This window comes from Mobula birostris, chromosome 6 (assembly GCF_030028105.1).
Source record: "Mobula birostris isolate sMobBir1 chromosome 6, sMobBir1.hap1, whole genome shotgun sequence".
Taxonomy (NCBI): Eukaryota; Metazoa; Chordata; class Chondrichthyes; order Myliobatiformes; family Myliobatidae; genus Mobula; species Mobula birostris.
The window spans coordinates 33,139,432-33,155,663 of record NC_092375.1 but is presented as its reverse complement, the minus strand read 5'-3'; the positions used below and the strand labels follow the sequence as shown (position 1 = coordinate 33,155,663).

The 16,232-nt window shown below is 42.8% G+C and overlaps 1 protein-coding gene across 7 annotated transcripts in view; it reads right to left on the bottom strand.

The window, feature by feature from the left end:
- The window catches only part of LOC140198916 (uncharacterized), a 135,927-nt gene that overhangs the window by 52,308 nt on the left and 67,387 nt on the right, over positions 1–16,232 (bottom strand). The window contains exon 1 of one of the 7 annotated variants that reach the window (XM_072260155.1): positions 13,737–13,819. The exons of the other annotated variants lie outside the window; for them this stretch is intronic. Coding sequence (XP_072116256.1) covers positions 13,737–13,781 — 45 coding nt within the window. The 5' untranslated portion in view covers positions 13,782–13,819. Of the gene's footprint in view, positions 1–13,736; positions 13,820–16,232 lie in introns of those variants that run through there. 7 annotated transcript variants of the gene reach the window in all.

The window sequence follows — 16,232 nt, the reverse complement described above, 5'->3', positions numbered from 1 at the left end:
ACTTGATGCTTTCCAAAAGCTCCAGCACATCTTCTTTCTTAATGTCTATAAGCTCAAGCTTTTCAATCCACTGTAAGTCATCCCTGCAATTGCCAAGACCCTTTTCCGTAGTGAATACTGAAGCAAAGTATTCATTAAATATCTCTGCTACCTCCTCCGGTTCCTACACACTTTTCCACCCTCACATTTGATTGGTCCTATTCTCTCACATCTTATCCTTTTGCTCTTCACATACTAGTAGAATGCCTTGGGGTTTTCCTTAATCCTACTCACCAAGACCTTCTCATGGCCCCTTCTGGCTTCCCTAATTTCATTCTTAAGCTCCTCCCTGCTTGCCTTATCTCTTGATCTCTATCATTACCTAGTTTTTTGAACCTTTCATAGGCTTTTCTTTTCCTCTTGACTAGATTTTCAACAGCCTTTGTACACGATGGTTCCTGTACCCTACCATCCTTTCCCTGTCTCGTTAGAACGTACCTATGCAGAACGCCATCCAAATATCCCCTGAACATTTGCCACATCTCTGCTGTACATTTCCCTGAATACATCTGTTCCCAATTTATGCTTAAATCATATTTTCCCTTACTCCAATCAAACGCTTTCCTAACGTCTGTTCCTATCCCTCTCCAAAGCTATGGTACATTGATGCTTGTACCTTGATATTACAGAAAACCCACAGTATTAACCATTTGCACACTAATATGTCAGTGCAAATTCTCTATGCTCCCCAAATGTGAATTTATTCTCAGTTAATGGATACGAGACACGTGAAGACTTGAAGATCAAAAAAACTATTTGCATTTATAGTCACTTAACTGTAAAATGCTAAAGCAAATGTACTTGAATACAATCATTTTTATATAAAAAGGTTAAAATACATTTTAATTAATATAGAAGGCAAGCTCATGTAGATGTATTTTAATTATTGATATAAAAAGCAGAGTAGCAAACTCATTTCCACCTCTTTATCCCACTGTAATTATATGGGAACAACCACATGAGAAAGTAATTTTCTTTGAAATTGAAATATAATTTTAATTCTTTAAAAAAATTTACTAATTTGGATAAGGTAAGACAGCTGCGCTAGACAATATTCATTTGTACAGGGCTTCTGCAAAATAAGGCCAAGTTTAGTGTTTTCACATCATGAGGAGAACAAAAAAGATAGTGGTCTCAAATCTTACTTGCTGATTTACTGCTCCAACAACATTGGTGATCTGGCATTTGTCTGAATGAGATGGAGGCTTCATTTAATCTACGATTTAGCTCATGGAATCAGGAACGTAGGAAACTGGAAGTAGGCCCTTTGGCCCAACAAGACCATGCTGACCTTCAAGCACCATTTTTGCACTAATCCCCTGAAGCACCTTCAGTAACTCCAAAAGACTGCAGTTGGGTAAATACTGAAAGGCTTTTACTCGCTGTACAATACGACCTCCATGGTGAGTGTCTGCCCCTGGACTGAGGGGGAGGGGCAAGGCAAAATCACCTTTATTCAGGATTCTGTGGGAGGAGCCACAGGGGCAGTCAGCAGAGGGGTGTGTCCAGACAGTTAACCCAGTTACAACATATATATGGTTTACTACATCCCCATCCCCATTTTTCTTCCCACCCCACCCCACCCCACAACCTTCCTATAATCTACCAGTTGCATTCAGGTCAATTTACAACTGCCTTTGCAAATTACATGCAAATATACAGTGATCCTAAGAAAGTAATATTACTTGGTGAGGTAAGGAGGGGTAGACAAACTTATCTTGGGGTATCTCTGCCATTTGAAGATCCCTTGCCCTAGATTTTTTTTTCCCCCCTGTAAGCTCTGACCTGTCCTTCAACAACAAGAGGGCTGCAATATGGAACATTCAGTACCTTCTGGTTCATTTCAGAACAACACCTCCCTTTCTTCACTGATAGCTAAAACCATTCTTATGACGATATATAGATAGGTGTTGATCAGGAGTTGAAAGTATCTAAACTCAATGATTCTGGACTAATCTGGCTTCCTGCTTTCATCAAGTCTAAATCTACACTGGGTTAACATATGTGATGTACTTAAATGAATGGATATTAAGCTTAGATCCTAACCAGAGGAACAGAAGGTTTAAATACAAACATTGCTCTGATTCCCTTACAGGACTGGAGACCATTGACCCATACAATTCCTGTTGGTTCTCAAAGCCAACCTTCCTCTAGTTTCACTGGTCCCCATTCTCCCTGATAACATGTTAGAAAGCTGAAATATTGTCTCACACAAGCTAGAAGGAAAAAAGATTCAAATACATTTTTATTGTAATTCAAGTAATGTTTGATATTAATAGCTGTAGAATGTTAACAAATAAAATCTTACATCCTGAAAAAAAACATAACGAAGAATAGAAGACTAAAAGAGGCCTACAAATTTTAATATGCAACAAATTACCTCAGCAGAATTTTATCAAAAGCCAAATCATTAAACACAGTACTGTGCTTCAAGATTCTCTGTTTAGACCCTCTGTGCACATTGTGAGATCGGTTATACAGAGACCTCAAGACAGACCTAGTGATGTCAAAATTCATTTGAAGTGTGTTCACCATCACTTATACAAAATAAAATGTGGATTGTGATCAAAAAGAGCAGATACTTCAAGTATTTTACTTTAAGAGGAGGAATGAGACCACTTTTGCATTAGTTACCGGCTTAATCTATCTATGTTACTGCTGGGCAGCCTGAATCAATAATCTTCCTCCTTTTGGGTTCCAGGAATTTTTCATTACTGCTGTGACATTGAAGTATTTGTAAACAATTTTTTCCCCCACACGTGATGGATCCACAATAAAAGATACATTTACAACATCTATATATTTAGCACTATCATTTAGAATTGGATCTTTCTTACTTATGACAGGAATCAGATTATTATGCCAAGCAAACATGTTATCATCACTACGAGGGAAGTTGACAGGAGATTGTTAAAATGAAGAGTTGTTTTAAACTAGCACTGAGACATTTGTTTAAAAAGAAAGACCAGAAGGTAGGCCAGAACTACAGGCCAGTTAGTTTAACATTTATTGCTGGCAATATGCTAGAGTCAATAATCAAAGAGAAAATAACTAATCATTTAGGAAAGCAAAACATAATTTTATAACATGCAAATCATACTCGACAAATTTCCTTGAATTCTCCGAATGGTATGACAGGGGAAGTTCAAAAAGGGGAACCTTGAGGTTGTGTGGTTGGCAGTGTTCTACTCTACACCAGACATCCCACCCTACAAAAACTCATTTCAGGGAGGTAGCACCACTATTTCAAGGAGGTAGCAGCCCCGCCCCCCACAACCCCATATCCTCCCCCACCCCCCCAACCCCCCGTCGACCTCCAAGGGTGTATGTAATACTTTGTTTAGTGATTTTGTCTAATCTGTATACCAAGTTGGGTATATGCAGAAAATATGACATTAAAATATGTACATATATTATATTATATTATCATGTTTATTCTATTACAACTTTAAGCAAGTCTACAGGGAGTTTGGCCTCATCATGTAGGACATCAATAGAGTAGCTCTTTAGCAGCTAGCCAGCTAGTTTAAATAACGTTAGCTAAGCTAATGAACAAATGACACCTGTTAAACTCACCTCAACATGTCTTTTACATTTTAACCCACCATGGGCAATAGAAAAGTCACTGTTGCAAACAGTGCAGCGAGCAATACTGTCATTATTTTTGAGGTCAACTGTAAAGCCCGCCCACAGAGAAAACTGATAGGTCTACCTAGCACGAAGAGAGATCAGGATGCTCGCTCTCCCTCTCAAAAAAAATCGATTTGTGGGATATTGTATATAATTTCCGGGCATCAGGGAGCCACTATTGATATGCGAGAGACTCCTGGAACTTCCGGGAGAGGTGGGATGTCTGCTCTACACTCAATGTGTGGATGGGAGTATTTGCTCACAGGGTGCGTGTGAAGCGTCCAGCGCAGTAGTGTAGTGGTGCTTGTAGCTGGTGCATGCTGTATGCTGCATCGTGCTCTCTGCTTGCTACTCTCTGCATACAGCTACTGCCGCTGGCTAGCCGCCTTAATAGAGGGTGAAGAGAGGAGCCGAGTGTGTAAGCCTCCTCCTGCCAGTACAGAGCCTCTCCACCACCAAGACTCCTGCAGTGCCTCCTCAGGGCCACACACAGAAACTGGGTATCTTACAGTCCCAGGCTAAAGTACAGAGGATCTCAGAACAGCAGTGGGCCCCAGAGACGTAGCGTGCAGGCCCACCACTGTGTGGACACGCCCTGGCACCTGTCAACCAATGTCCCAGCTATGGGCAAATAGCCCCACTGCCTTGTGGTAAGTCTGTTGAGACAAGGCTAAGGGAGCACACCCTGACAGAAAAGCAATGCACTGGCGGCGCGCAATAGGTGGGCCTTAACAGACCAAGGACCCGGCAGCCTCCTGCAACCAAGATGTGGGACCGGTTGTCCTGGGATCATCCTTGCCACTGGGACTTACCTCATCATGGTGAAGACAGTGCTACCGGGGATGACGCACCCCCTGTGGCACTTTAAGATCTTCCTTGCACAGGTCTCCACCTCTGACCACAGTGAACAATACCTGGACCTTACATATGGTTGAAGTCTGACGGCGATGGGGTGTCTGGAAATGGGAGCAGGTATGAATGGACTGGGAGCTCCTAGTCAGAACCCTGCACGGCAGCGGCACAGGGTATTTGGTCGCTAGTAGCTGGGACTGAGTGGCAGCTGTTTTCGGCAGACCCCTGTGCGACTGAGCAGCCCTATTTAGGGACCGCACTGCTCACCCCAATTGGGGAAGGGCCTAGAAAAGGTGGCCTAAAAATTGCCCATTCAATCACTCACCTGGATAAGTCACCACACCTATCGGGTTATTCCACTACTGCGGTCAAAATAAGAAACAATACAACCTAAAACTGGCAACATGGAATGTAAGGACTCTCCTGGCCTCGTATGGCATCTCTGACAGACCTCACCGGAGAACAGCCTTGATCGGTGCTGAGCTGAGGCGCTACAACATCGACATTGTTGCCCTGAGTGAGACCAGGCTCCTGGATGAAGGCTCTTTAACAGAGGAAGGGATGGGTTACACCTTCTTCTGGAAAGATTTCCCCCCAGGTGGACAACATCTCCACGGAGTAGGCTTGGCCATCAAGAACACCTTTCTACTGAGTCTCACAGAAACACCTGTTGCCATTAGTGAAAGACTAATGACCTTCCGTATCCCCCGGCAAAGAAACGTTATGCCACGCTTCTCAGTGCCTCTGCACCAACATTGCCATCTGAGAACGAGGCCAAGGAATGTTATCAGACATTGGATGAAGCTCTTTGCTGGATCCCTATGAATGTTAAGATCCTTTTGCTTGTGAACTTCAGTGCTAGGGTGGGACAGAACAACAGGATATGGAGTGGAGAGCTAGGTAGGCATGGCATTGGCAAGGTGAATGCAAATGGCATGAGGCTACTTACTCTTTGCTCTGAGCATAACCGTACCATAACCAACACCATCTTCCAGCAGAAGGCAAAATATAAGACCTCCTGGATGCACCCTCGCTCTAAACATTGGCACATGATCGACTTCATCATTGTGAGACGTAGTGACAACAAAGATGTTCTCATCACCCATGCCATGAGAGATTCAAGATTCAAGATTCAAAAAGATTCAAAAAACTTTATTGTCATTCTAACCATACATCAGCTCTGCAGGGCAGAATGAGACAGCGTTTCTCAGGGGCAGTGCAATCATAACATAACAAACGCAACACTAAATAATAAACATAACAATAAATAGTAAAACACAACAGCCACATGTCAGTTAAAATCAAGTTATAATTGTCCAGTGCAAGTTAAAAGTGTCCAAAGCAGTGTCAGGTGGAGCAGCTATTTAGCAGTCTGACTGCCTGTGGGAGGAAGCTGTTTAGTAGCCTTGTGGTTTTAGTTTTGATGCTTCTGTAACATTTGCCTGATAGCAGAAGAACAAACAGTTCAGAGGTGCAGAGTGCTGGACTGACCACCGTATGATTGTGGCCAAGCTCCATATGAAAGGGCATTCCCCGCCCTTGCGGCTGCAAAAACCCAATAAAAAGCGGCTAAATTGCAACCGCCTGAGAAACAGAAGCAAGAAGTGAGTTTCGACGCATCCTAGCTGAGAAACTAAGGGAGCTGGAACCTTGTCTGAGCTCAGAAAATACCATGGAACAACAGTGGACCTATATCAGCTCTGCGCTCTATGAGGCAGCAGCCCAATCCATCGGCCATAAGAGCAGGAACCATCAAGACTGGTTTGACGGTAACTCAGACACCATCCACAACTTGCTTAAGGACATGCACAAAGCACACCGGGCAACTTTAGATAACCCTTCATCCACCAGCATCAGGCAGCATTGGCAGACAGCTCGGAGGAAAGTGCAAAAGGTAATACAGGCCATACAAAATGAGTGGCGAACTGAAAAGGCACAGGAAATCCAATCCTTTGCTGATAATAATGACATGCATAATTATTACAATGCCGTCAAAACGATCTATGGCCCAATAAATCAATGCGTTACTTCCCTAGAAACAGCAGATGGTCTAACACTTCTGAAGAATCAGAATACCATTCCGCTGAGGTGGGCTGAGCATTTTAACATCCTGCTTAATCAGGACTCCAACGCAGACCCCATCATCCTGGATGAACTGCCTGAACTTCCTCCTATCCACAACCTCAGTCTACCACCAACCTTCCAGGAGGTTCTATCAGCTGTCCATTCCCTTAAGAACAGCAAGTCCCCTGGCACTGACAATATCCCTGCTGAGTTGCTGAAGAACGGAGGGTACATGTGTATGCGCACCCTCTACCAGTACATCACCAAGGCCTGGACTGATGAGAACATCCCACAGCAATGGAGAAATGCAAACATCGTTGTCATTTATAATAACAAGGGTGACAAGGCCATCTGCGGCAATAGTAGGGGCATATCACTCCTTTCTGTTGCTGGAAAGGTCCTGGCTAAGGTGATGCTTCAGAGACTCATCAGCAACATCACCCAGTCAATGCTGCCTGAATCACAGTGTGGATTTAGGAAGAACAGGAGCACGATCGACATGGTCTTCGCAGCCCGGCAGCTTCAGGAAAAGTGCGAGGAGCAACATCAGGACCTGTTTATGGCCTTTATCGACCTCTCCAAAGCATTCAACACTGTGTAAAGAGAGCTCTTAAGGGATGTCCTCCTCAGGTTTGGCTGTCCCAGTCAATTTGTTAACATCCTCTGCCAGTTCACGATGGGATGACTGCTCGGGTGACCATAGGAGGACAAGAGTCCGAGCCCTTCCTTGTACGCACAGGGGTGAGGCAGGGGTGTGTACTAGCGCCTATGCTCTTTAACATCTTCCTCTTGTGTGTTACCAAGCTTCTCCACAACGAGACTGAAGACAGCAGCAGGGTGGCAGTGGACGTCAGATTAGATGGCAACCTCTTTGACATCAGGAGGCTCCACGCAACCACCAAACTCCGTAGAGAGCGGGTCCTGGAGCTGCAGTATGCAGACAACTGAGCTCTTGTGGCCCATACTGCAGAGGGTCTTCAGACTGTCCTTGCTGTGGCAGTGAGAGCTTTCAGCAGGATGGTGCTGACTGTCAATACCACCAAGACAGAAGTGGTTTGCCAATGGAGTACCAGTGTCCCACCCACTCTACCTGCCTTCACTGTTGGTGATGAAAAGCTGTCAGTAGTGCCATCTTTCAAATATCTGGGGAGCATTCTCTCTGAGCATAGCGGCATTGACAACGACATCCAGAGCTGCATTAAACAGGCATCAGCTGCCTTTGGGAGACTTCAGCGTAGAGTCTTTCAGAACAGGAGCCTTCACAAAGGTCACCGTATACCTAGCAGTCTGCGTCACCACCCTCCTTTATAGCTGTGAAGCTTGGGTAACCTACAGCCGTCACATCAAGCCCTTGAAGTGCTTCCACATAAGCTGTCTCCAGTGTATTCTGGGAATTACCTGGCGTGAGCGGGTGCCTCACACTGAAATACTTGTAAGGACCAACTGCAGAAGTATTGAGGCCATGATCATCAGCGTCAGCTGCAATGGCTGGGGCACGTGATAAGGATGCCCCCATGTCGGCTACCCCCCAGAGTGTTATACGGCCGGCGACATCATGGTCGATGCTCAGCAGCAGGGCCGATGAAGCGCTATAAGGATCAGATAAAGAATGCTTTAAGGAAGTGCAAGATCGGACCCGAGGACCTGGAGGAGGTTGCTGCTGACCGTACCACTTGGCGACAGCTGTGTAGGGACGGGGTTCGTATTCTGGAGATGGAAAGAACAACCAGAAGGCAGCAGAAGAGAGCCAGGAGAAATGCAGCCATGGTTGCCACCACTACCACATATACATGTCCCACCTGCAATAGAGCTTGTGGGTCCAGGATAGGACTGTATAGTCATCAAAGATCTCACCGGTAAAGGAGTGGATGTTGTCATTGGATTTCGACAGACAACCGAAGAGAAGAGAGACTCTACACTCAGGGCAGTGTGGCTGAGCACAGCTTAAACACTGTCTATAAATTCACAGATCAGAAACAGAATCAGGTTTAATATTACAGGCAGATATTGCAAAATTTGTTGTCTTTGTGGCAATAAATAATAGAGAAAAGAAACTGAATTGCTATATATAAAATAGTTAAATACGTAATACAAAAATAAAATTTTTAAAAGGTAGTGAGGTTGTGTTCATGGGTTCAATGACCATTCAGAAATCTGATGGTAGAGGGGAAACTGTTTCTGAATCGGTGATTGTGTGCCTTCAGGCTCCTATACCTCCTTCCTGATGGTAGCAATGAGAACAAGGCATGTCCTGGGCGATGGGGATCCTTAATGCCAGATGCTGCGTTTTTGAGGCATCTCTCCTTGAAGATGTCCTGGATACTATGAAGGCTAGTGCCCATGATGGAGCTGACTAAGTTTATAACTCTCTGCTGCTTATTACGATCCTGTACGGTAACTTCCCCCTTCCCCCAATACCAGAGTGTGATACAACCAGTTATAATGCTCTCCCTGGTACATCTGTAGAAATTTGTTGTTTCTTTGGTGATATACTAAATCTTCTCAAACTCCTATCGAAATATAGTTGCTGTCTTGCCTTCTTTGTAGCTGCATCGATATGTTGGGCCCAGGATCAATCCCCAGAGATGTTGACACCCAGGAACTTTCTGAAGTCCACAAGTAATTCTTTGGTCTTATAGGCATTGAGTACAATTTTGTTGCTGCAACACCACTCAACTAGCTGATCTACGTGATCCAGGGCCACATGAACAGTCAATGAGATCGTATCCACCACAGACTTTTGCGTCGATGATGGCGAGGAGACATTTGGAAGAGAGGAGGATCAGCTGGTTGAGTGGTGTTGCAATAACAACCTTGCACTCAATGTCACCAAGACCAAATAAATGACTGTGCTTTTCAAGAAGGGGAAGTTAGGAAAACACGCACCAGTCCACTGAGGGGTCAGAAGTGGAAAGGGTGAGCAGCCTCAGGTTCTGGGTGTCAACATCCAGGAGAATTCTATCCTTTGTTTCAATCATGAAGGCATGCCACCGGAGTTTGGGGAGATCTGGTACGTCAAAGACTCTCGCAAAGACATATAGTGAAGAGCATCACCACCTGGTACGAAGACACCTGTGCACAGGATCGCAAGTGGCTGTATAGGAATCTAGACTCAGCCAGCTCCATAACCAGAGGTCATCTCAGAGGTGGTGCCTGTAGGTGGCAGCGTTCCTTACTAAGACCCTTACATCTAGAACATTCTTTCTCCTCATCACTTCCATTGCAGAGGAGGGACAGGAGTCTGAAGACCCACACTCAAAGATTCAGAAACAGCTTTTTACCCTCCACCATCAGATTTTTGAAAGGTCTGTGAAAATTATATCATTATTCTTTTTATTGTGTTATTTATTTAATTTTGTAGGTTTCAGCAATTTTATGCCATTCCACTGTAGTGCTACCACAAGATACATTTAAAGTGAAGATAGATAAATAGTTCAAAGATTGAGGAATGAAGGGCTATGGGGAAGTGACTCAGAAGGGTAAATCGAGACCAGCATAGATCAGCCATGATTGTATTGAATGGCAGGCAAACTTGGCGGGTCAGATAACCTCCTTCTGCTCTTGGAATGATTTTAAGACCTCTAACAATGCACAGGAGTTCTCAAATGGTGATCATCTCTATCTTCATAAAATCTCCATTATTGTAACGTAAGCCCACACAAAGAAGCCTGCTAAAATTCACCTAAAATCATTGTTTTGAGACTATTTCTCACTTTCTATCTTCTTTTTTTCACTCCAGATATTCTATGTGATGGCCTATGGTCAACTTATGTAAAAACTGTGGGATTTCGCATCTGGTGAGAAAAACCAAATAAAACCTTTTGAACATGATTGTTTTGCTGTGTTGCTATTGGCCCTTATTCAAGTGAATAATGTTTTCCAGGTTGAGTCCTCTAAAGGTTCTCTAAGATTTCTTTGTACTTTTGTTACACATAATTGCCATGGATACACAAGGTGTTTGTGAAATAAATCTCTAGCCTGGTTCTTTAAAATGTCAGCTTTGTTTTGAAAGGCCATTGACACAGAAATTCACGAAGTGTAGAAAGAGTCCCACTAACTGTTTCACTAAGCCTCATGCAGAAACTTCAGCAGTTCATGAGGCCCAAGGCAATGCACATGTACTGGTACCTTGCTAAACACCAGAAGCCCTTCCAGGAACAAGAGCGTTAATGGAATTAATGCTAAAAGCAGTTAAAGTAGCGTGGCTTATTCACAGATATACACACGAGAAAGTCAGCACATGCTGGAAATCCAAAAAACACACACACAAAATACTGGAGGAACTCTGCACGTCCTGAAGAAGGGTCTTGGTCTAAAACATTTACTTCCAGAGATGCTGCCTGTCTTCATTGACAGATATGCTACCATTCAGGGAGGATGGCATTGTCCATTGTTTGTGTTGTGCCACAAATCTGGTAAATGCCCAATGCACAGCTATTACTTATATTTTTTGTATATGGTAAACTATGGTTCTGCCGCCTTCGATGTATGTTTTGAATACAGAAGAGGACTGATTTCTCAGGTGCAGGCAGCACTGCAAATCTAAAGTACAGCACGTGGCACATCTTGGCAACCCAGTGATAAAATATATTATAATTTCTTCTGTCAGTGTCACATTTTTACAGACTTATCAAACATTCAGCTCTCTCCACACACAACGGAGTATTCAGGGACTCTCCATTCAGCTCTTTATATTACACAGACAACAGACATACATCGTTCCAGCAGATTGTAAGTTGTTTTAGTGGTTCAGTTATATTGGCTCAGTAACCTTCAACAATTCTTCATTCGTCTTTGTTTAATCATGATTAAAACTTTGCCTTTTGACATATGTTAGCACTGTAGAAATAAATTGGCAAGGAAGCCATTCTCAAACTGTGTAAAGCATCATTCTTGAAAATGGGTAATATTATACAGGGGAGAGAAACTGAAATCAAACACTAGATACAGGAAGTCAAGGTCTGAGTACTGTGACATACCATTACATATACATAAAAAGAAACTTGCTTTTCAGATTCCCATGGGAATTTTGCATCTTACACAATATAGAATAAAATTAAGTTTTTTTAAACATCTCTTGTACACCATGTTTAATTTGAATGTAAATGACGAGGAAATATAATCCAAGTTCACTTTAGACAGAAACTGCATGTCAGAAAGTCAAATTGAATGTATCTGGAATGCACAGTAATGTATCAATCAAGCCAAGTGAAGAAGACTTAATTTATGAAAGTTTGACCAAACATTCAAAGTCTTAAGGATTCCTCAGGCTTTGTTTAATGGATTATGTTAATTTCTCTGTATTTTCTCTCTATTTATGCACTATAAAATTCTTTGCTTCTGCAAAGTTCTCTTTGAACCAATTTATATGTTCTTTCCATTTAGTCTGTAATCCAATTGTTTTCAGCTTCCACCATTTATTTCTAGTTTATCTTCAGTACAAGTAATGAATAGATAAATAAAGATTTCATGGTAGGAACATGTGTTTCATTCTACTTTGCACTCCAATAATTATTTGAAAAGTTAGTCCAGATTGCGAAGAATCAAATAGAACTATTCTGAATTACTGAATCTGATTGGACTATGAAGTTTGGGGAAAAAGCTCCTTGACGTCTGACATGCTTGGAAACCACAACTCTTGTCAAGACCACGGAAGATTTAGTCTTGGAGTGCTAATAGTGAATGTGCCAATAATGTATACATCTTCTGAAGCAGAGAGAAATGGCACATAATACCCATCATTGTGCATAATAAATGTTTGTTCAGAGTCACAATAAACAGCAAGGCAAGAGCCCTCACTCCATTTTTGTTTCTTTTATTCTCTATGGAAACCTCTCTGCAGTGACCTCATTTACATTGTTCACAAGGTTTTTATTTGAGGCTTTCTTTGTAAATGAATTGAACCTCAGACATCAAATTCTTGGACTGAACATCAGTCATGCAAGTTGCCAGAAAAAAAATTCTCAGACTCTCACAAACACAATGTCCTCCAAGGTTCTGTGGGAAGAGTTCAAGAATGTTTAACAGCTTGGAATGAAATTACCAGCACACACTCTTTTGAAGGTATCTATTTCACAAATTGCCACTTTTGAATCAAATTAAATCAAGTCCTTTAGAAAAATATGTGGCTTAGTTTACCCTTGGAGATCCCGGTTACCTTTGTTTATGTTTCAAGAACATCAGACAAAAGATACACACACTTTTGACAATGCACAGTTTGTGTCATATGATCTGCCTATTAAATATCTGCAGTTAACATTTATGTATTATCCAATGTCCATGTGCAAATGAGACTCCCACCTGACCTCCTGCCCTCAACAATCACTGCTCCTGCACCTTCTCTTTGGCTTTCTGGTTCATACCCATGCATTTATTAGCAAAGCTATTATAATCAGCAGGCTCCAAACTAAACCAAGTCTGTTAGGTCCAAAAACAAGCCCTGTTGTGAAAAGATTAGATCTACAAAGCTGGATTGTGAAGCTTATATATTGCAAGGAAATAAGGAGACTTGAAAGTAAGACATGTTGTGAATATAGAACTTACAGCACATCAGAAGACAGTGATATGCTAAACTGGTCAGCCCAAAAGATTTCATGTTTGGGTAAAGGCCACTGTAGCATAGTGGTTAATGTGACGCTATTACAGCTTGTGGCAGAGTTCAGAGTTCAACTCTAGCGTCCTCTGTAAGAAAGTCCGTATGTTCTTCCATATGTGCGCACGTTTCCTCCCACAGTTCACAGAGGATGGTTAGGTGGTTAAATGGTCATTGTAAATTGTCCTGTGATTAGGATAGAGTTAAATCAGTGGGCCAGAAGGACTTGTTCTGTGCTGTATCTCTAAATAAAATTAATGAGTTAATTAATCTGACTTCTGTTAACGTTCACCCAGTATCTTGTCCTGTCCTGTCACATTTCATCAGCCAGCCACAACAGAGAACACGTCTGTGCCAAACAAAATCCCAAATTAAAATAAGTCTCCTTTCCCTGCATACAATTCAAATTGTTCCATTCTCTGCATGTTCATGTAACTAAAATCCTCTTAAATGTCATTATCATACCTGCGTCCACCACTAACCCCTGGCATCTACGACTCTCTTAAAAATAACTTCTTCCCTTTCATCTTGTATGTCAGTCTCAGGCACATCAACTCACCATAATTATTGTTGTCTCTGAGCCGGTATTAATGCTGGTCAACATTTCCCCTCGACACAGTCTTGGAGATGATTAGTGCATCCAGAATCTGGGTGAGATCTTGAAAACGCACAAGGACCATTTTTTTCCAACTTTCCATTGCCAGTATTAGGATTAACCTCTTCATTTATATGTGACCAAATTCTAATCCTTGGTCTTTGACCCATTTATATTGCTTAAGACAGCTGCTTTATTCCAGTTGGAAAACTGCAACTCATAAAAATGTCTCAATCACAGAATTCAAGAGTAACAGGGGGCCAAGTTTAAGTAATAAAAGTTTATTTAGCCACAGCACAGATGTTACTCTTTCTCATGACCCAACGTCCAGAAGTAAAGTACCTCCATCATCCCAAATTTTCTGTTTATTTTGTTCTTTTTTGCCTTCTACAATTCTCCTTTCATACCCAAATAAACATGTTATTACAGTTTATACAATTAGTAATATCTTAATAATATAGAAGAACAATCCTATGTTGAATTAGGTACCATTAATAGCAACTGCAGCTTTACTAATTTTTTTATCTCTATCTCACTGACTGGACCAAATTTGTTTCTTAATTGCTGGCTAAGCAATTTTAGACTCAATCTTGTTTTGAGGGTCTCAACTTTACAGATTGGGTGAGAACTACAAATTTTCTTCTCTGCTGGTATTTGATGGATATTATGGGCTAAACGGCCTGTTTCTGTGCTGTAAGGCATTAGGAATATCCTTGAACCAGATGTTTTTCTCCCCCGCCTCGAAAAATCCATTGGTTTTGTGGTCAATATAAGTGATTCTAGATTATTAACTTTATTATATTCTTCAAGTTCCAGAGCTGTAATCTGGATCTTAATTCCAATTCCTATTCTGACATATCAGTCCATGGCCTCCTCTTGTGCCAAGATGTGAGGCCACCCTTGGGATGCTGGAGAACACCTTATATTCCGTCTGGCTAGCCTCCAACCTGATAGAATTAATATCAATTTCTCCTTCCGGTAAAATATTTCTTCTCCCCACCCCCCACCTTCCTCTATTCCCCAACTGTGACCTTTTTCCTCTTCTCACCTGCCTATAATTTCCACTGGTCCCCTCCTCCTTTCTCCTCTGGTCCACTCTTCTCTCCTATCATATTCTTTCTTCTCCAGCCCTTCACCTTTCCCATCCACCTGGCTTCACCTATCACTTTCTCGTTACTCTCCTTCCCCTCTCCCCACCATTTTATTCTGGCATCTTACCCCTTCCTTCTCAGTCCTGAAGGGTCACAGCCCAAAATGTCAACTGCTTATTCATTTCCATAGATTATGCCTGACCTGCTGAGTTCCTCCAGGTGGGTGTCTGTGTCTGAGAATCTGGACTTTGCCTGATGCCAACTATAGTTGCATTTTTTTCTGGATGTGAAATATTAAACAAGCCGATTTCACCTTCCCCAGCCCACTTACACCTTCCCAACTCTCCCTGAACCCAGCACCAAGGCAAGACAAATAGGTCTACAGAAAAGAAACCTCAGGCATGGTGCACTGAAGCTCAGCTCTGAAGCAATCTGATGTGCTTTGGCAGGGTATTGGCTTCCAAAGGCTTGTTAAATGTCTGATTATGGGAGCCATTGCAGAAAACTTAAAGAAAATGCCGGTGGAATGCAGCAGGCCAGCCAGCATCTACAGGAAGAAGTACAGTCGACGTTTTGGACCGAGACACTTCGTCAGGACTAACTGAAAGAAGGGATAGTAAGAGATTTGAAAGTGGGAGGGGGAGGGGGAGGGACGGAGCTAAGAGCTGGAAAGTTGATTGGCAAAAGGGATACAAGGCTGGAGAAGGGAGAGGATCATGGGGCAGGAGGAGAGGAGCACCAGGGGGAGATGGAGAGTGGGTAGGAAGTTATAGTGAGAGGGACAGAGGGAGAAAAAGAGAGAGAGAGAGAGAGAGAGAGAGAGAAATAAATAAGAGATGGGGTAAGAAGGGGAGGAGAGTCATTAATGGAAGTTTGAGAAGTCAATGTTCATGCCCTCAGGTTGGAGGCTACCCAGACGGAATATAAGGTGTTGTTCCTCCAACCTGAGTGTAGCTTCATCTTTACAGTAGAGGAGGCTGTGGATAGACATGTCAGAATGGGAATGGGATGTGGAATTAAAATGAGTGGTCACTGGGAGATCCTGCTTTCTCTGGCGGACAGAGCGTAGGTGTTCAGCGAACCGGTCTTCCAGTCTGCGTCGGGTCTCACCAATATACAGAAGGCTGCATCAGGAGCACCGGACGCAGTATATCACCCCAGCCGACTCACAGGTGAAGTGTCGTCTCACCTGGAAAGACTGTCTGGGACCCTGAATGGTGGTAAGGGAGGAAGTGTAAGGGCATGAGTAGCACTTATTCCGCTTACAAGGATAAGTGCCAGGAGAGAGAATGGTGGGAAGGGACGGGGGGGACGAATGGACAAGGGAGTCGCATAGGGAGCGATCCCTGTGGAAAGCAGACGGCAGGGG